The 20,849-nt window shown below is 40.6% G+C and overlaps 2 protein-coding genes and 1 long non-coding RNA gene across 4 annotated transcripts; 2 read left to right on the plus strand and 1 right to left on the minus strand.

Moving 5' to 3' along the window:
- The first annotated feature begins 1,205 nt into the window (after positions 1 to 1,205).
- LOC133918893 (synaptotagmin-2-like) lies at positions 1,206 to 9,270 on the plus strand. 2 transcript variants are annotated; one of them, XM_062363006.1, is made up of 12 exons: positions 1,206 to 1,562; positions 2,435 to 2,533; positions 2,636 to 2,686; positions 2,776 to 2,899; positions 3,968 to 4,086; positions 4,246 to 4,347; positions 4,422 to 4,496; positions 4,722 to 4,813; positions 4,905 to 5,151; positions 5,231 to 5,584; positions 5,758 to 5,886; positions 8,903 to 9,270. In XM_062363006.1, exons 1-12 carry the CDS (start codon positions 1,452 to 1,454, stop codon positions 9,029 to 9,031), a joined length of 1,632 nt encoding a protein of 543 aa, XP_062218990.1. In that variant the 5' UTR covers positions 1,206 to 1,451; the 3' UTR covers positions 9,032 to 9,270. The 2 variants fall into 2 exon arrangements, with proteins under 2 accessions (XP_062218990.1, XP_062218991.1); XM_062363007.1 differs by having other exon boundaries at positions 4,737 to 4,813.
- Positions 9,271 to 12,263: 2,993 nt separating this feature from the next.
- LOC133917492 (uncharacterized) lies at positions 12,264 to 13,517 on the plus strand. The gene is made up of 2 exons (XR_009909687.1): positions 12,264 to 13,097; positions 13,270 to 13,517. It is a non-coding gene; the product is annotated as an uncharacterized LOC133917492 (long non-coding RNA).
- Positions 13,518 to 18,662: 5,145 nt separating this feature from the next.
- LOC133917493 (AT-hook motif nuclear-localized protein 24-like) lies at positions 18,663 to 20,505 on the minus strand. The gene has a single exon (XM_062361381.1). It carries the CDS (start codon positions 19,975 to 19,977, stop codon positions 19,015 to 19,017), a length of 963 nt encoding a protein of 320 aa, XP_062217365.1. The 5' UTR covers positions 19,978 to 20,505; the 3' UTR covers positions 18,663 to 19,014.
- Between the last annotated feature and the right edge of the window lie 344 nt (positions 20,506 to 20,849).

Genomic DNA, 20,849 nt, shown 5'->3' on the forward strand with positions numbered 1-20,849 from the left:
GGGCGCCGAGGCCGTATTCGGTAACTCAGTGAATACGGTGAACAGTGCCGTATTCGGTAACTGAGTTGCCGAAAATTATGGGACCGGACTGTTTTCGGATTCTGAGTTACCGAAAGTCAGTTTTCGGCGTTTGAGGTTCCGAATACGGATGCTAAATTTGTAAATACGCCAACATGTTGTCTATTTTCTCAAATACGGCGGTGTGTGTTGTCTAAAATCCCAAATTTACCGCACTTTTTTAGTACTGTGCCAATGGTAGCAAGGGGAAGATGACTTGAGATGAGCCACGAGATTTTTCCACTCAAACCACCAAATTTTATAGTCCTAGAGGATCATCAAAAATGATATTTTTTCAAACAATAAACAATATCAACTCATGGTGGTCTCCCAAAAGCATCCAGAAAAAAAATCACAGAAAGTTCGTGGAAACAGATTAGACTCGGATCTAAAAAAATAAAAGAAAATAGTAGCCGAATCTTGTGGCCATAATGCACGGACGTTTTACCCTCAACGTGCTCCACTGCCGACACCGCCAGCAAGCTGCTGCTTACCCCTCGTTATCTCGTGCCCGATGCCCGCTTGCGCACATAGTCAACCCCCGTTCTTGCATACCCGTGCTTGATGTTTCTCCCTTCTGCTTTTTGTATACAGTAACCCAGCAGCGCACGGAGCATCATTCTTAGATTCAGTTTGCCACCATTAAAATTTATAAGTTTTTTTAAAAGTTGATTATCTAAAAGAAGCTATTTATAGCTCCTAAAACAGTTAAATTATAAGTTTAATTTTTACGCTCTCAGTACATTAGTTTTTAAAAAACTAGTATCAGCTAGTTTATCAACTTTTAATTTAATTAAAAAATTAATTTATCAAAAAAATCATAAATCAATAATATAAATGATATTTGTTTTAACTTACCTATTTTTCTAAGAAGCAGAGCCTTAGACTATGCCTAAGGTAATCTCGTCACGAGTAAAAATTCTGTCGTGAAATGAATTTCGTTTTCTTTTAGTGTTCTAACAGTTTCTCTTCACAGTTCTCGTTACTAAAGGATTCTCAGGGTCATCCCTTTCAAGACATGATTCTCTCTTTTCATTTCACGATTTCATTCTAAAGAAAGCTGTTTAAGATGAAAAAAATAAAAAATAAGAATAAGAAAGAAAATAAAAAAAATAATTAGAGATAGTTTTAAAATGATAGTGGCCCTCCTCCCCTTCTCCACCCTACCACCAGGGGATGTCATTGATGCCATCTTGGCTGTTACTGCTGTACCCTCGAGCCCCTCGTCTCCTCTCGCTCTCCCAGTCCCAGATCCCATCCGCTTCCTCCTCCGTTGGCATTACACTGTTTCTTGCTCCTTGTCTCCTCATGTGATTTGGGGGAAACCTTGGTTCTATTGCTGCTTCTTGCTTGTTTTCTTGGCTGCGAGCTTTCTTAGTGCTTGTGGAGCGGAGATGGGTTTTTTCAGCACCGTGCTGGGTTTCTTTGGGTTCGGGGTGGGGGTCACCCTGGGGCTTGTGATTGGGTACTACATGTTCATCTACTTCCAGCCCACTGATGTGAAGGTACGTTCTGCTTCCTCCCCTGTTTTTTCTGTTTGAATTGAGCGTCTCCTTTTCGAGTAGCCAGTAGTATGTTAAAGAGAAAGACTGGAGCTGAGTCAAGAATCGAGGTGGATGTGGGTTTTTTGGGGTTTCAGTCTGAAATAAGTGTTGAGGATGCCTGGGATTCACAGTTCAGTTGTTCGGTTATGTTGTTTGCCGACTGAGTTCAATCAGAGGTGGCTTGCGTTGACCATGGGAGAGAATGGTGGTCTGATTTAATGCTGTAGAGATTCGCTTGTTTTGATCATATAAGAGCATGCTGGTCTCGTCTGATGCTCATGTTAGTACTGTTTCGTGCATCGGTACTGTGAATGCTCGAGAAGAGAAACATAGTTGCAAGGAATCTGGCTGGTCCGTAGTGGTACAGGTGATGATGAATAAGCTAAATTATTAATGTTTATTTGAGGAGGAGAAAACAATCTAGAGCTGTTTTTTGGGAGGTGCAGGTTAATTTTCAGCGATTTTTTTGTGTGTCAAACGCATGTTCAATGTATCGTGTCTTCCACCAGATCAAAGAGTAGCTTTTCAAGGGTGCTCTATTCATGTTTCCCATTTCATATTGAAATATCGTTCGAGCTGACATTGTATTAGTTGATTCATTGTCATATGAAAAATAATTGTTGGGGATCACGACTATTGATGCAAATTAGCTGTTTCTTCTATGCTTGCATGAGCCGGTGTTCTTCATCTTATAATTTCAGGGTTGTGCACCATTAAGTAGATTGAACTGTCCCTTGCATGTATCACTTCGGCTCGACATTGATTTATTTAGTCTTGTTTATTTACTACCGGCACCTCACTTAACATCTCATGCTTTAATGGTGATTACACAGCACCCTGTAATTAGGCCACTTGTTGAACTGGGCACAGAATCATTGGAAAGCATGCTTCCTGAGATTCCTCATTGGGTCAGAAGTCCAGACTTCGATCGGGTATGCTTATCCTTTCAGTCAAACTTCTATGCTCTTGCCATGCCATCTTATATTTGACTGCTACAACATGACAATACTACCTTTTTTTTTTCTTGAACAAAGATTGATTGGCTAAACAAGTTTGTCGAGACTATGTGGCCTTATCTGGACAAGGTATGTATTATGTTCAGTGTTCTCAAAATGTGTCTAATATTCTTTGTCCAAGTACTTTCTTCTTATTTTAACAATATATTCTTTCACAGGCAATATGTAAAACTGCAAAGGAGATCGCTAAGCCAATTATTGCTGAGAACACAGCAAAGTATAAGATTGATTCAGTTGAATTTGAGACATTAACATTAGGCTCATTACCACCAACATTTCAAGGTAAATTATTCTCTGACATTTTAGTTCACAATTAATATTTAAGAAGTTAATTCCAATGAAGTACCTTTTGGACAGTTTAATTCCAATATAATGCTTTTCAGAATAGTATCATTTTCTCTCAAAAGAGTATGCCAGAATGTCATGAATCATTTGCCAGATCAAACTACCTTTGGAAGAATAGTGAAGTTATTACCATCTTCTCATGAGCAAAATGCATTTATACATTGCATCCTGCTTTCAAATGGCAAAGTACACAGTCCAGTTGAGAGTTTAGCATGACACAGAATTCTACCAACCAACAACCAAGCCTTTTAGTCCCAATCAAGTTGGGTAGGCTAGAGATGAATCCCAATAAGAGCCACATGATAGCCTAGGTCATGGTTCGGGCATGTGGATTGCTGATTTCCACGCGCTCCTATCCAAGGATAATTCCTTGGGTTATATCCAATCTTTCAAGTCTCTCTTTACTGCCTCCTCCCATGTCAAGTTTGGCCGACCCCTACCTCTTCTGACACAGAATCCTTTGTCAAAAAAAGAAAGAAAGAAATGAAAACAAGACACAAAGGATCTATTTCATGACCCATGGTTCAAATTTCGCTTAGACTTCTGGCACGCTTGCGTAGCAACTTCCTTAGGTGTTCATTCTCACTTCCACCAAAAGGGTTTACTCGGAGCTGTTACGCTTTTTTTTTCCTGATTTGTATGCTGTCCGAATCCATTAAACTCTCCATGTGGGACTGATCCGACTACTATTACATACACCGATGGGCCACTCAGACAGTCAGGCCACCATGAATTGGGCCATGATTTTGCAAGATAGCTTCCCAAGTTGTTCAGTGACATCTTCCAATGATCCAATCATTTCACAATGTTTGATTACCTTGGACATTATTCATCATGAGCCATAATTGCTTGTATCTGAGACAGTTGGCACATTGTATTAATACTTCCGAATATTACTCAATTATTTATTATTTATTTTTCTTCTATTAAAACTAGATGCTATTGTAGACTATAGGTGATGAGCTGATATAACATTTTCCTAACTTCCCGAGTGTCCCAATGCAGGGATGAAGGTCTACACCACTGATGAACAAGAACTTATAATGGAACCGTCGATAAAGTGGGCTGGCAATCCTAATATAACTGTTGTAGTCAAAGCATTTGGGCTAAAAGCAACTGCACAGGTATAGTAATATTATTCAGAAACATGTATGTGGGTTAGATTAGATCAAGATAAGTAGATACAAACGCTGCAGCACTTTATCTTTGAGGGATGAAGCTAATTTGAAGATACTAATTTCATTGTCAGATTATACTAATCTGTATCACGTCTGCTATTACAGGTGATTGATTTGCAAGTATTTGCTCTACCACGCATAACATTGAAGCCACTGGTCCCAAGCTTTCCTTGTTTTGCTAAGATACTCGTTTCCCTCATGGAGAAGGTAAATTCTGAGGCATGTATCTATTTTGGGTATTTCTGATGTAATAACTAACTTATGTTGTTCACCTTTTGCAGCCACACGTTGACTTTGGTCTGAAACTTCTTGGAGCAGATCTCATGGCAATTCCAGGCCTTTATGCATTTGTTCAGGTTCTTCCTACATTAAGAGAGCTTGTCATTTCATCCAATTTTGAGAATTATATTTCTTTTCATGAATTTATAGTATACTGCTGTATGTTTTCTATTAATTAACTAATTAAATTCCATCTCGACATCTAAATCCAGTATATCTAATCTCTCCACCAATACATTGTCAGTCCAAATCTCCTCTATCCAAACTAGCATGGATCCAAATTTCTAACTAACTTACATTAGATATGGATCCTGCAGGAAACTATCAAGACTCAGGTAGCAAATATGTACTTGTGGCCCAAAGTACTTGAGGTGCAAATCATGGATCCTGCAAAGTAATGCCATACTACAATTTATTCTTTCATTCAGACATGTCTGTTTTCAGTTGGTTAATTTAATATATTTTTTGCAACATGGTACATGAAGAGCACAAAAGAAGCCTGTTGGAATTCTGCATGTTAATGTCGTACGGGCTATTAAACTCACCAAGAAAGATTTGATGGGAAAATCAGATCCATATGTCAAGTTAAAATTAACAGAGGAAAAACTTCCATCAAAGAAGACTTCAGTGAAACGAAGCAACCTGAACCCCGAATGGAATGAGGATTTCAAATTAGTTGTCAAAGACCCAGAATCTCAGGCTCTAGAGCTTACGGTGTACGATTGGGAGCAGGTAACGATCAGTGGTCTCAATATTCTGCCTCTGCTGTTTGCATCGGCCTAATTTTCCTACCTATATCTTTCCTTCTCAGGTTGGGAAGCATGACAAGATTGGAATGAATGTTATCCCGTTAAAAGACCTTACTCCTGATGAGACAAAATCAGTTACACTTAACCTGCTCAAGACTATGGATGCAAATGACCCATCAAATGAGAAGTTCCGGGGACAGCTCACTGTTGATGTAACATATAAGCCTTTCAAGGAAGGTGATTCTGATGTAGATACAAGTGACGAGTCAGGTGTCATTGAAAAAGCTCCTGATGGGACACCAGAAGGTGGTGGTTTGCTGGTTGTTATTGTCCATGAAGCACAGGATGTTGAAGGAAAGCACCACACCAATCCGTATGTAAGAATTTTATTTAGGGGTGAGGAAAAGAAGACGAAGGTATGCAAAGCAGTTTCAAATATGGCAATAAACACTTGTGCATAAATCGCAGTAATGGACAATTTGTGGCTGTTTTATCCAGAACATTTTACTATATCAAATGCTTCCATTGCTTTGTAACTGTAGTCACCATGTTACAGATATAATTCTTGATTTTTATGTAATGTGTGCAGCATATTAAGAAGAATAGAGATCCACGTTGGGAAGAAGAATTTCAGTTCATGTGTGAGGAACCACCTATAAATGATAAAATGCAAGTTGAAGTCATTAGCAGGCCATCAAGTCTTGGCATACATTCCAAGGTATTAGTTCTGTCTTATTTTCTCCATTCATGTTGATATTGTGATACAGATTAATTGCAATTTAGAATTTGGACGAGTTGTCACAATGAAGGTGTAAATAGTAAATACTATTGCTAGGCGCATGCCTCATCAAGACTGCATGACAGAAGCAGCTGCAGGATTATAACCACAAAATTAGTTATCATGTTATTTCCATCAACTCATCTGCTCTAGGATAGTTCCCTCTTAAGACATTGCTAGTTACATAACTCATGAGAAATGAGGAGAGGACCACTGGGAACTAGCTGGTAGCTGCAGCTGCTCATGTTCGTGAATTTTTCAACGAGGTCTAGATTACCTATAACTAACTTGAAATTCTGCTAGATCTGAGTTATTGTTGGTTCACCATTTCTACTGATTTTGGTACATGAAATGGTAATAAAGCAAACCATTTCATGCAAAATTGAAGAGCTCTAAGAAATGTCATAAGTTGGTTCTTTAGATAAATTTTCATGTGAACTGACAGTTCCTATCCATTTTATGACTAAATTCGATCTGGCTTTTGGTTTGATGTCAGACTCTCCTTGAGCTTCAAGTAGTTTATAAGATGTCTTGTAACACTTAGTCTCCATTTGGCATTGAGGTGGATTATGATAATCTTGTTTTGTGGAACCACTTTTAGAAATTTTAGTATTTGGCTAACTGCTTCTCATTAGATCGACGTTGCAAATGGAGATATTAATGCGTCAGAAAGTGCACATCAATTTGCGAGAGAAATAATGGTTGTACATCATAATTGAAAGGGTATATAATAGTCAAGGGTATTATGGTAATCTCCTAGTCCTAGGGTTTCCCTAATTTACTCTATATATTGTCCCCATGGGCTACCATTGAATACAAGTTGCTATTCCTAATATGGTATCACAGCTAGGTTTTCTTTTTTTAATCTGTTTTCTCAAACAAACTACATATTTTTTCACAACTGCTTTTCTACAGCAGTTTTAAAAAATAACCAGGAAAACTCTTCTCTCTCTGGTCTTACTTCGAGTCCTTCTAGAAGCGCATTGGAACGTAACAACACAACTGCAAACTGACCCTTGACCACCCTAGAGTTCAGATTTGGTTGTCGTTGGTAATATCCTTCAAATACTTGATATTCAAGATTAGATACAGGTGAAGAGTTTTTCCACTTTTCACCATTGTCGAGTGTCAACTTACTGGGTCCAAGAATACCATTGAAGTTAGAAATTTTGTACAGTACTTTTTACAGTCCTGTCTGTCTCTGTCAACCCTATCACTTGCCTACTCTGTTAGCTCCAAATCCTGTCAGTAACCACTAGGAAATCCTGGTGAATACCAGGAGCAATGATCCTTGTGAGAGTGTCATTATGAGCTCTCCTTTTTTTCTTTTGGACTTTACTTGCCAGCTGCTGCTTACATGTTGTTTGAAGTTGAGAATTGGTCAATATAAAATGGGGGAGAACTGAAATATGATATAAATTGTATGTCGTCTTAAGTCTACAAAACATTTGAAAAACAGCTTTTTTCAAATTCTGATCACTCCCCCTCCCCTCTTGTCTTGGCTATACCAAACAACTGTGATGCTCTTTTACACCCTTATGATCTGCTTGGTTGACAATTATTTCATTAGGAGCATTACAGTGGACCGGGAACAACACTCTTCTATTGAGCTTTTTTTTTTACTATGGGCCTCTATTTTTGACTAATTTTCCAACAGTCATTTTGTTTGCATTTGTCAATTAAGTCCTATATTTGGGAAATGTTTAAAATTACGTGTTTGATCAAAGCAACCTACTCCAAGCAAATGTCGAATCAAGCTAGAAAATAAGCCATATATCCACAAGACTAGTATTGTTTCTGACATGCTTCATGAGCATCCGTTTTTACTGTAGCCATGATGCTCTTTGGCTTTCCAATTTTTCATCCTTCTGTAACTGTAAGCCTTGATCCATGACACCAGCACTGTCTTGCACACACATGATGGCAAATGAACCTAAGCAACGTTTTCAACATAGGCATATCCATGCTTCTCACAAATTGCCAGCTATATAGAAAGCCACTGCAGGTACTAGTCAATCCATAATTTAAAAGAATATGTGCTTGAAGTCCATACATGATTCCTGAATTTGCAGTATTTGTTTCCTACTACAAGTAAATCAGTTCAAATATATTCTATTTTCAGGAATATCCTAGTTGCAATCTGTTTACCCATATCTCTATCCTTTATTATTGAGTACGAACCGAGCCTTCTTATAAGCCACATCATCTATAAAACAATAGTCATTGGATTAGTGTTCCTTGAAAGTAGAGCCCTATGATCTTTCCTGCAAAAATTTGTAACCGTTCGTTGGAAACAAAAAATTGGCCATGACTCCATCTCAAAGAGACACGGCCGTTGGGTTGGTGCATGCGTAACCTCCATACGCACATATAACAGTTTCATTTCCATGTGTCTGTATGCCAACACCCAACAACACTTTTTGTTTAGTACTCAGAGAACTCCACCACTATTTTAAACTAAGCACTCTCCTAGTTGACAAAAAATACAAAGATTGGTACCATGTTTGAAACCCATGCAAAATGTGTTATCTAAAAAAAACTTATACAAAATATGGGGCCTAAAGTGAAAAATACTCATCATCATCTAGTAGACATAGCATATGTATTGTAACTACTACTTAAGGAGGAAAAAAGATGAACTCATTAACAATTGTAAATGGCTATTGGTTACGTGAGATGTCAAGTACATCTTATTTACAGTCTGTTCAGGATTTGGATCAACCGTTCTTTCTACTTTGATTCTATTTTTAGTTGAGCTATTTTTTGTTGGTATTTAGTAGAGTTAAAGAACTCAGGAATGAATCAATATGAAAGTGAAACAGGATATCATATACAAAAAACACAGACTTTAATCCCTTAAGTTTCAATTAGCGCGAGTGGGTACCCTTGGTCCCCAGGCTACCCTCAACCATCCTCTGCTACTGATCCAGTCTGCTTTCTGTTTTGTACGTTTTAGGAAAATCTTGGCTATGTTGTCATCAGTCTCGCTGATGTTATAAACAACAAGAGGATCAATGAGAAATACCATTTGATTGACTCAAAAAATGGGCGCATTCAATTGGAATTGAAGTGGAAAACATCCTAGAAGACCACTTGGGCTGAAGCCGCGGACTTGTAAAGTTTGTCGTGATTAGAAAATTTCCACACTTGTATGTATCAAGCAAGCATTTGCGGACATCCTTTTAGTTGTAATTGCTTCTAAATTGACCTTTTTTCCAAACGTTGTTCGGAACTTCCTCATTTCTCCGGTTTTTGTAAATATGATCATGAAACAGCATGTCTGAATTACATGGAATCGATATTCTTCAGAAGAATCAACAAAAATTGAGTGATTAATATCTTTTTATTCTGTGAAATATGTTGAAAGTGTTTATTAATATCATAGAAGGTTTTTTATAGGAATATCATAGAAGGTTTGTATTTGGACTATATATGGCGTCTCTCTTTCGCGAATGGAAATACCTTGCTAGTTTTTCGGACTCCAGGATCCTCCCTGCCTGATTGCATTTGCTTTCTACGCAAGATTACATCGTTTGGCTAGGACAGGATTCGCAGGGATCAGGGCCCAATCCTGGCCACGCAAGGAAGCCGATCCACACCGGTGAGGAATCCCATGGTGGGCAAAAAGCGTATTTGCGTAGGGCGTGGGTTGATGATCCCAGCCTAAATCCCACTGATTCACAGGGGAAAGAAAAATCATCGGTAAAATCGTTAGTCGAGGTCGGGAGCATGACGATATACATGTTGTCTCGCGTGCGCCGCTCTAGTTCGCTGCTTGCCCCTTCTCGTGTTGCCCTCTGGCTTGCAGCGCCTTCCTCCCTGACTCTGGCTGATCTCATCGGCGGATCTCCCTCCCAGACGGGTTGGTACTCGCTGCTGCTTCCGCCCTTCCTTCTATTGCGTGGTGGGCGCTAGCGATTTTACCTTTGTCTCATGGATCTACCCCGCAAGGATGGCGCAAGCTGTTCATCAGCGGCTACATGGTACACGGTTCTTCGGCAGTCAGCCGCTACTTAGTTCTTCGAATTCTTCAGCACTCTGTGGTAACCAATTATCGCAAGATTTGTGCTGTTGTTTCCTCTTTCCTGCATCGTGCTTGCATCAAAGAATGCCACTGTAGTCAATTCCACAATTTACTACTTATATGCAACGATTGAGTGTACGTTTTCTTTAGGTTAGGAACACTTGTACGCGATTGTGATGTTATCCGAATTGCTGAGATAATTGATTCACATAGTTTGTATTGTTGTGCAGTGTGTCAAATTGCACAATTTTATCTGCACTTCTTAGTTAGATGTGTTTCGTCTGTGAAACTTTACACCTTGTGATTTGATGATCTGGTGAGAGTTTGATAGATTGGTGTTGATAATTCTTGATCTGCCTCTGATTTAGTTCAACTAAATTCTAGGTGGCTTTCTCTGGAGTTCAGTGGCTATCTGTTTGCTAATGCAGCAAAAAGCAAAAGAAATTGCTCTGATCTCTCTGAAAGTCATTCTTAACAATTTGATATTCGAGATCATTCTCATATATAAGTTTTGATGTACTGTAGTTACCAAAGGATATCTCTACAAATCTGTCTTGTAATGAATTTTTTTTTTTAGAATCGGGACCCACACTCACATAGGGATTGTACGAGCACCCTGGGGGGCAGCGCCAGGGCTCGAACCCGAGTCGCTCCCCCGACGGCAGCCTCCAGGAGCCACTCGGCTCGGCTGATATGACTGTCTTGTAATGAATGAACAAAAGTTATCATTGTAGTGCATTATAACTCTGTTCCGTTGTGCATGACTAACTAGCATAGTAGTTGATGGCGTTAACCTGCCCCAGGGTGTTCGTTAATTCTGGTTGTAAGATGGTAGAACAAATTGCGGTGTTTTGTTTTCAGTGTCAATGCTGGATACTGGCAGTTAGTCTCATGTTCAAACCTTTAACATATCCAATCTGAGTGCTAAAGATCTCATGTCTCTTGTTTTGATAGAATCTAAACTTAGGTGCTTGAATAGCTTCTCCCCTGCCATGCAAAAGGAGGCAGGGAAGACAAATTAAGGTATTTAAATTACCTTGATAAATGTAACGGTGGAATTGTCGTGCACTTGGACTATTTTTCTGCCCTTGAATAACAGAGTCTTCAAACTTTAAGGAAAACACAGACTTAGACTTATTTCTTTCAGTGTTCAACAGTGATTTCCTTACTGGAATCTTTGCGTTGCAGTATATGGGTTTAATAATCCCAGGAATTGCTATTATCTTGTAACAGCCCAGAATTGCTACCTGAAAATTTCTCAAGAAAATAATGAATAAATGTCCCTAATGCCCTTTTTGCATAAACAAAATAATAGAATAAAGAAATTTAAGAAAGAAAAGGAATCAAAAAGAAAAACAAAATCCTCAGCCAACCAAATAATCCCTCTCTTCCTCTCTCCTACGGCCTGCGCCATCCCCCCCCCCACCCCTCTGGCCTCCCTCCCTCTCCCTATATGGCCCAGCCATGCTGAGCCAGCCCACCTCCTCTTCCACGCTAGCACTCCAGCAGGCTGAGCTGCCCTAGCCCACCTCCTTCCTTCCTCCCACATGCCCTCCTGCCTCTGGGCCGAAGCAGCTGCACCGGCCCACATGTTGTGCTCGCCTAGCGCTCGCGTGTCCCACTCTCCCTCTCTCTTGCACGCACCCGGGCCCATTTGTCAGATCCTTCTCCCACCTCGCCTCCCCTTTCCTTTTTCCCTCGCATTGTAACCGATCTGGCACCCCACCTCAATCCACACCCAAAAAAAGGAAAGAAATCCTCATGACCACATTTTTTGAAAGCCTAAGCAAGAGGAAGGAAAGAAGATCAAATTTCTGACGCGATTGAAGATCCAAAATAAGGAAACCGTCGCGATAATTACCGTTGACCCCAAACCCTAATCAGACTTCAAATCCGCCACCCTGGGCTATATAACCCCTCCAAGACCCCTCTTGAGCATCCCCAACACCCCCACACTGTTTTCCCCAGATTTCCAGAGCGAAGAGATCACTTGAGAGAACTCCCACCGAGCACCAGTCGCCACCGAGCTCCCTCGCCGTCACCGCGCTGCTGAGAGCCTCCCTGATGTCCACATGCCCTCAAAATGGAATCGCCGTTGCCTGGAGACCCTGCTCCTCTAGTCACCATCGCAATTCAACCACCGGAGCATGATTCTGGCAATCTCCCTAGCCTCGCCGCCATGTTTCCTCCTCCTCCTCCTCGTCGCCGCCCGTTTGCTGGATCTCAGACGCTAACGTCTCGGAAAAAGAACTCGTAGGATTTCAAGACCAGGAGTTCGAGGAACCTAGTAAGCACCAGGGGTGAAGTCAAGTTGTCCTTGATACATTTTGTTTTTCAAAGTTGCATGCTTATAGTTGTTAATAGGAAACCCATGTTAGGTTATATCTTAGTTTCTCCATATGTACCTTGTTGTCTTGGTTTTGGTGGGATCAAGGGTAGTATTGCTTAGCCTTCTTGGTAGTCGGATCATGACACTTGGTACAATAATTTTGATAATGGTACTATGCAACATAAGATAAAATTGGTGTTAATATTTTTAGCAACATGGGCTAGAAAATTGAGCAAGAGGATGGTTTGGATCGCCAGTGCAGGTGGATGGTAATCTTGCTCGATTTGATGGTACAATTGGACCAAGCTTTACAGTACAACCATAAGCCTAGTATAGGACGGGTCTGGCTAACTAATTGGTTTCTCCAAACATAATGTAGACTAGATGGTGGAACAGGGAACGAAATGATAATTTCCCTAGATTCGTATGGTGCAAGAGGGGACTTCCGTTGTTGAGGTATTATTCACGCGGTAGTAAAACCTTAGCGGATAGACACTTGTTGGGAGAGATCTTGTAAAGGTCTTATAGTGATTTTCTAGCGGCACACCTCAGAATTGTGTAAGTGTTTAGTTGACATGGGCAAACGAAAAAATAACGACTTGTAGGTATAGTATACATCCTCTACATAGTGTAAAATTGATTAATCAACTATGCTTGTGGTTATGAACAGTGAGGAATGCAACACATGATTATAATACACTTTTAATGGTTTGGTGGTTCATTCATGGTTGCAAGAAACATGTTTGAGGTGATCAACTTCGGTTGAGGTGGGTTATGTCAAGATGAGTAATTATTGAGGTAGCTATTATTTAGTTATTTAATTTCACTTTTATTAAATGTTTTGTTAAATTCCGCCTTTATGCAAATGAACCCTTATAAGCCTTATTAATTTGAATGCATTTATTTCATCATTTATCATAACTTGCGGAGTACGAGACGTACTCATACTTGCTATAACCACAATGCTCAGTCAGGGAAGATTATGAGGATTAATCTGGGGATGGAGAATTCTAAGGTGGTGCTCTATATCGACTGCGAGATGCATAATAAGAAAATTACGCTAGCTTTAAAGTTTTATTTGCTTTTTGACCTTCAAAGGTCCTATTTGTAATAACAAATATTCACGTTAAGTTATGACATTGTGATTTGTTATCATCTTTGAAGCCTATTTATATTGAGTTCGATTACTTTCTCAATATATGGTATGAGTATTGGTCTTTTCATAGATGGGTCTCTGACATATCTCTAGCCATGAGTGCAGGTGCATAAGCTCATAAATGGAGGATACTCCTCTAGTTTTGTAGTATTACTTTCCTCCATGGAGAACAGGGAAAAATTTTGAAACAAGGTTTTGATTGATCTTTCGGTTTCATATAATTTACTCATCTAATAAGCAGGGATTTATTTTGTGCAGTTCCATGCTGGAGCTTACAATAAGTGCAGGCCATAGTGCTTTTTTTTTAAGAGGAAGATAGAGGAGTCTCAGATTATAGTGCTTGATAGTAAACAACTCAACTTCAGCAATGTCAATCGTAGGTAATTTATTATTTGAGTTGATGTTTGCTGCTCATTTCTACTAGCGCAATTAGTTTTTCAAGAGAATACTGACAGTCCCAGTAAGGTTAAGAATTAATCTTTCAAGGTAGTACTGAAAATGAATTTCTGAGGTCAGATTACTATGTCATCGCAGTATGCATCTTGAGAGCATATTTTCAGACAGAGAGTTGATTGGTTTGCCAAATCTACGCTTCCGTTGCTGAAATCTTGACCTTTCGATTTCATATTGAAGTGCTCATCAGAATATATATTTCTTCTTTGCAAGATGGTGAGTGAAGAAATTTTGGTCCCTCTTTTTAATTTCATAGTATGGTTCATTTTCAAGAGATACAACAAAAGAAGCATGAGACTGGGAGCATGAAACTGTTGTGTTTTGACTTAGTACTATATTATACCTGTGTTGATATATCATTGAGTCTCAGTTGTGTTGATATATGTTTGATTGATAATCAACTCGGTTCCTAGGTATATACGGGTTGCATCATCAGTCTCCTTTTTTTTTACACTTTTTGTTTATTGTCACCTAGATACCAGAATGTCAAGTGGCCAAAAGGGCCTTGGACACAAGTTCCAAACTTGGATAATGCAAGCTAACCTGGGTGATTCCATGTCAATCCAAGCAAATGCCAAATGTACAATCAAACTAAGGATTAATCCCCAAGTGCTTGGAAGGGGATTGGACGGTTGGAAGAGATCAATCCAATCCCCTCTTTGTTTCTCCAAGGGATCATCTCCCCAACTTGCCAAACAAGCCCTAAGGTGGACACGCTGCTGCTGACATTATCTAAAAAATGGTTGTGTGCATTATGAATGTCTTGATATTTTATTGGTGTAGAGATCGGAAGTCTTACTTCTATTATCTAAAAATCGTTAATTTAGGTGGTGTTTGGTTCAAAAACTGTAACGCGACCACTACAACGAATCTCACAGAACCATTTTGTGATGAAGCAAAAAACGTGAAGGATGGTAGGACTTTAGTCAAATATATTATGTGACAAAATAGTTGTGTCATGTGCGATCATCATATATAGTGCACCATATAAAGTATTTTATGATTGACTTTTTGCATATTGTCAGAAAGCTACTGGCTGGAAAAAAATTCGATGTATCATAATAATGCAAATATTTTAAAATTACATTGCATGTCAAAGGAAATGATCAAAACCTGAATTATTTGATTTATCTCTATAACATGATGGAAGTACATAACCATTTGATGAGCTGATAAAAAAAAACTCAAACAACTGATCTTCAATATATATGGTAATAGCACGCATCTGCCGTTCAAACAAGATCAACAAAAGCTTCCACATACTACTGGGTTGTTTGGTTTGGTGAAAAATTTGCCCCACCAAACCTTACAAAAGTTTGGCAATGCCAAATTAAACTTTGGTCACCAATTTGGCAACCCATTGATTTGCCAAACTTTGGCAAAGAAATGAACTAGAATTACAATGGAGGAAAATATCTTACCAAAGTTTGGTAGCTAACCAAATGATTGCCAAAATTGGTCAGTGTTACCAAATTTTAGTAAGGTAAGCATTAGCAAGCTTTGCCACAGAACCAAACAGACCCTAGAGCAGCGTCAGTCTGGAAGAAAAACCTGCAATGGAAAAATCAATCGTCAGATTTAAAGTTTAGAGATTTTACCTATTTAAACTGGAAAAAATCGAGCATACAGCAGCGCAAGAAAATTCATGCACATGCTTTCAGCAAATATATATGAGTCTTGTCCAGTATATGATTTGTGACGAATTGATGATGGGTTGTCTGTTCAAGTCTCTGTCTTTGGTTGCGTGGAACAATTAAATAAATAACTCGAACGTGAAGATATGATACTTCTCTTTAAAACATGAAGAAGACCTGCAAGTATAGGTTAACAAAATAGATGCATCCGACTGTTAATTCACATAACTTGGGAGATGACAAACTGCATATTTTTTACAGCATAAGAACATCATTGGGGAACTAATTAAAATGGAATCTTTCTGGTGAATGTTAATAATACAGAGGTTGAACATCTGGCATATGTTACAAACGATATATATGTATCATGAAAAAAAATATTGTTGAGGTTCAGTGGATAACAATTAGTTTTGGTCATTGTCGTATTACCATACTACAGCAAAGAATATTTTTTGTACTCAAACTAATCAGGTAGAGGTAGCTTCCACAACATGTGCAGCTATTCCATTACTGCTCTGTTCAAAATAGATAATAATTGTATCAGCTCTATGCGCATATAACAAAGGATGAGTTTATAAGTAGTGCGTGACATACTTGTCCTCTATTATTAATTGTGCACCAATATGAAATCAATCTAAAATCATTATCAATAAGGGAATTTTGTGCAGAATGTCGCACTAAACAACCAAACCGGTAAATATTTGCAAAATTCAGATCACCTATCAAAGTTTAACGACTGAAGGTACAATAATTCTTCTTCAGTTAACTTGTGCTTAGGGCATATACACTAATAGGACAATGTCAGCATACCTATTAGCCTATCCACATCACCACGGTATACTAATATAGTCCTAGATAGGAGGGGGGCTGGGAGAGAAGAGGAGTCACTACTGGAAAACCCTTTTTCTTTTGAATGACACCATAGGGAAAGTTTTAAATTTAGTTATTTTTAAAGTAGATCCTTTTTCTTTTGAATGACACCATACTGGAAAACCCTAGCTACTCTTTCTTAGGAACACCAGGATCATGGATTTAAATTATAAAAAACATTTAAAAATCACATAAATTATACCACTGCTTAGAACACCATTTTAAATGTAAGTACATGAAACAATAAAAGATTATCAAACATTGAAACTTAGTATATCACAATGTCATAATGTATATCTTAGAGCGGAAATAATGTCAATACATTGTTGCAACCAACAACTAACTACCAAGTGATAGATTGTTGTGCTAACACAAAAGTTCCTCGCATACTTGACATCAAAATGTGACACAAGGTATCCAACGACACACATTCCATGGTTGAGCCTACATAACATGTTTTCTACTCCTGCTGCACCCTCAGGATAACAGGTATCATCACCAGATCCACGACTTCCACTATCACTAAGTAGGGGTGCAATCGGTTTAGATACGGACGGATATAGCTCATCTTGTATCCTATCTCATTTTTTTTTTCTCAGAGTCAGAGTCAGACATGGATAGTATCGAATAATTATTTCTTCATCTTGTATCATGTCCTATATTTTTTTTCTCGGAGTCAGAGTCGGAGGCGGAGTGGATAATGTTGCAAGCTTTCGGTTAGTCGGATAGATAGAACTTTTTTCACTTCATTTGCATCCCCCACATAACATATTAAATAGTATATGGTTGTAATCAAAGTGAGCATAGAGAGAGTGATCGCTGAGATATAAAAATAAGAGCATTCAGTATTATCTATCTACGAATGTATGATAATCTACATATATATCATCATGTTTTTAAGTGAAATCATAATAGTTTTTCTTGCAACACCTAACATTCAGATACTTCGGACAGATGCCAGTCATCATATATCCTATCTTTTTTTCTCGAATCCGGTGTCGAACACGAATAGTGTCAGATAGCCATTGTTACATCCCATATTTGGTTCGCAAGCCTTCGGTTGGACGGATAAGCGGGTAATATCCGTCCTGTTTTCACCCTACCACCAAGTATTGCCGTTGAATGCTGCCGTTAGAGTGCCGAGTGCCAAAACAACGTTGCATGAAGGTGGTTGGGGATTTTCCAAGTGGTGGTTTCCATGTCTATACGAAAGGTATTGTTTGCACAATTGAGAAATCATATTTCATTTGGATGTTTGGCAATTCGTATGAAGCTTCATATTGTCAGTCGAAATACTCAAATTTTCTCAACTGGAAATTGAATGTTCAAAAGTGTACTTGGACATTCATAATTTCTTGGTAGGAAATTGTGAGTTTTTTAGATGAAAGTTCAAAAAATTGCAGTGAGAAAAAAGAATGAAAACAGAAGACCGATCAAATATTCATGTTGGATCTCCATGCCATCCAAATTGACCAAACCATAGGACTTAAGAAAAAAACATGAGATAACATGGCATCGATAGGGCCAGATCTAACACCTCGTGTGTTCCCTTTGTTCGTGTTGAATGCACTTAAATCTGGTAGTTTGCCTCGAAAAAGGTACGACTGCCACTGACCGTCTACGTGCAACTTAACGTGCTGCAGTTCTCACATTCATAGATCCCCAACCAGGAGACCTCAGGAACAAGAGAAACAGATAAAATATTTCCCAAGCCTGATCTCTTACGCATGGGCTACTTATTGGGCATCGCCCTGATTGCCATCACCATTTGACTCGGCGGTGATTATTATAGTAGCAGTGCAGTATGAACACTAAAGCATTGAAGCAACAAGAACATAAGTAGTAGCTAGCACTTGTATAAAGAAATCGGATTGTAAGGCAGTACGTGCGATCGAAATTACCACTGCTGTGCTGCTACTTGGCCTGCAGAACATAATGGTGGCAATTGGACAGTGTTACAGAGCTTCAGTTATTCTCGGAGTCAGTGTCCATGGGAGTGTGGGAAGAGATGGCAGGGATTGTAGCATGCGATGATGGTGGTGGTGGTGGTGTCAGGACTCAGGACAGGCACTTCTCGTACCGATCAAACATTCACTTCCAAGGCTTGGAAGTAAGAGAAGTTTGCACAGGCCAGGGTAAAAGTACACACATCTTTCCATATGCTCCCCAGTCCTATCTCATCATTTTATCCTGCTTCCCTTCCTTTCTCTCGCTAGCTCTTCTTCCTACTACCTTTTTCGTGTGTCGATCAAGGGACAATATAACAGTTTTTTAAACGGAAAAAGCTACAACTTCAAGAAGTAGTTCTAAAAACGGATAAAAATGATGAAGCTACTGAACGGAAGAAAGATCATTCTAAGGTACAAGACCCTCATCAACTCAACAGCAAGATCAGTTATGACACAAGAAATAGCCAAAACAAACGATAGAGATCGATCGAGCTACATATCCCGAAACAATCTTAAGAGAACTTACTAATTAGCATCCGAAATCATATGCATAATTCCCACGGAAATCCTCCACGATGCGACCCCAAGTGAACACTGAAGAAAGCTAAATTACTTAACCTTCTAAGCTTCGTGCGGCCTCGAACCTCGATCGATTAGAACGGCGCCGGACGACCACCGGTAGCGCCCGGGTTCCATCCATAAGCGGCTTCCGTTGGCAGCTGCACGTTGCCGAGAAGGTTTGGTGGCAGTCCCTGGAAGAGGCTTGGATCGACAGAGCCGGCGAGATGCGCTGCTTGCTGCGCACCGGCGAGAATCCCGGCGCTGTCGTCTTGTCCTTGGGCAGCGAGCAGCTCGTCATCCTCCAACGGCAGTCGCTCGTACACCGCGTTCGCGAAAGAGGCCGCCATTATCACCACCGGCCCCGCTGCTGTCAGCGCTCCGACGACGCTGCCGCCCACCACCTGCCCCTGCCCGCCAGCAAGGTAGACAGTGAGCCCGGTGGCTTCTGGCGGGGCGGGCGGCGGGAGAAAGGAGCCGGACAGGGAGAGGATCTCAAAACGGCCGTGGAGGGCGACGACCGCGCCCTGGGATGCCGGCTGCCGCAGTGTGACGTTCGCCACGGTTCCAGCGCCACTGAGCACGCAGACCCCTCGCTGACGGCGGCGCGCGAACGCCGTGATGCTCTCCGAGATGTCGCAGCCGCCGGCCACCTCCATGACGTGCGTCCGGAGCGTGTTGGCGCTGTCCCTCGTGATGATGATCGGCGGCTTCGGCTTGTTCTTGGACCCCGCCGGCCGGCCCCTCGGGCGGCGTGAGGTGTTCTCGCCACCCTCTGGCCCGCCACCAGAAGGGGGAACCAGCGCCAGCTCACCTCCATCACCGCCACCACCACTTCCGTTGCCGTTGCCGTTGTTCTCGTCATCCTCATGGTCGCGCTTGGTGCCGCGGCCGCCGAACACCCCCGGCGAGCCGCCGCCCTGTTCGTCTTCGGTCTTGAGCTGCAGCTGCTGGTGGTGATGCTGCTGCTGCTGCTGCTGGAGATGGTGATGGAAGTCGCGGGTGTTGAACGGTGGAGGAAGATGGTGACCGTGCATAGATGCTGTGACCGGATCCATCCTCGCAAGCTAGCAGCTAGGTTATTCTTTCCCTCCGGCCCTGCTCTTCTCTCACTCTCTTTCTTTTTCTTGCGAGATCTTTTTTATTTCGCTTCAAACTTATCTAGTAACAAATCTCTCAAGTGGCCAGCTGCATGAACGAAACCTACGAGATGGAACAGTGGCAACAAAAGCAAATGGAGGAGTAGAGTAAAGGAGGAGGAGGCGGGGTGAGGAGCAGAAGAATTAGCTAATTATTAAGCGAGTAAAGGGAGGAAAGCTACGAGAGGAGTGCATGGTTGGCTGTGGTTGTGTGTGTGAGAGGGAAAAGAGATCGATGAAAAGAAAGACGGCGCCCTGCCCCTTCTTTTTTCGCTGCTCACTCTCTCAACTTTGCCGCTGTGCTTGATTAGAATAATGATAGGTGGGAGGGAGGAGGAGAGGGACGCCACCACCACCACCGCTACTACCCCTCACCAGACACACAGGAATTGGGAGGAAGAGAGAGAGGGAGGGAGACCAGATAAAGCGAGGGAGGAGGCAAGACACTTCTCATGTCAACCACCAACTTCTCAGCTGATTCTAGAGCATCTAACTAGACTAGCTATTACCTTTCCTCCTACTCTCTCTCTCTCTCTGCAAAATTCGTTGTTTTCCGATATTTCTGTGTGATCAAAAGTTGTTCATATCTTATAAAAGTACAGCTCTGTGCACTGATGTATGTGTAATCTGAATGTATTTGTTTCTCTCAAGTATCACATCTAAACTCTGAAGTTGATGAGCGTTCAGATGTGACCGAATGTTTATGCTTGATGTGACATGCAAAGTTGGGTCTACTCGGTGTTTGTAATCACGGAGTATAAGGGTTCATGCTAACTAATATATGAATTCAC

Source organism: Phragmites australis, chromosome 5 (assembly GCF_958298935.1).
Source record: "Phragmites australis chromosome 5, lpPhrAust1.1, whole genome shotgun sequence".
Lineage (NCBI taxonomy): Eukaryota > Viridiplantae > Streptophyta > Magnoliopsida > Poales > Poaceae > Phragmites > Phragmites australis.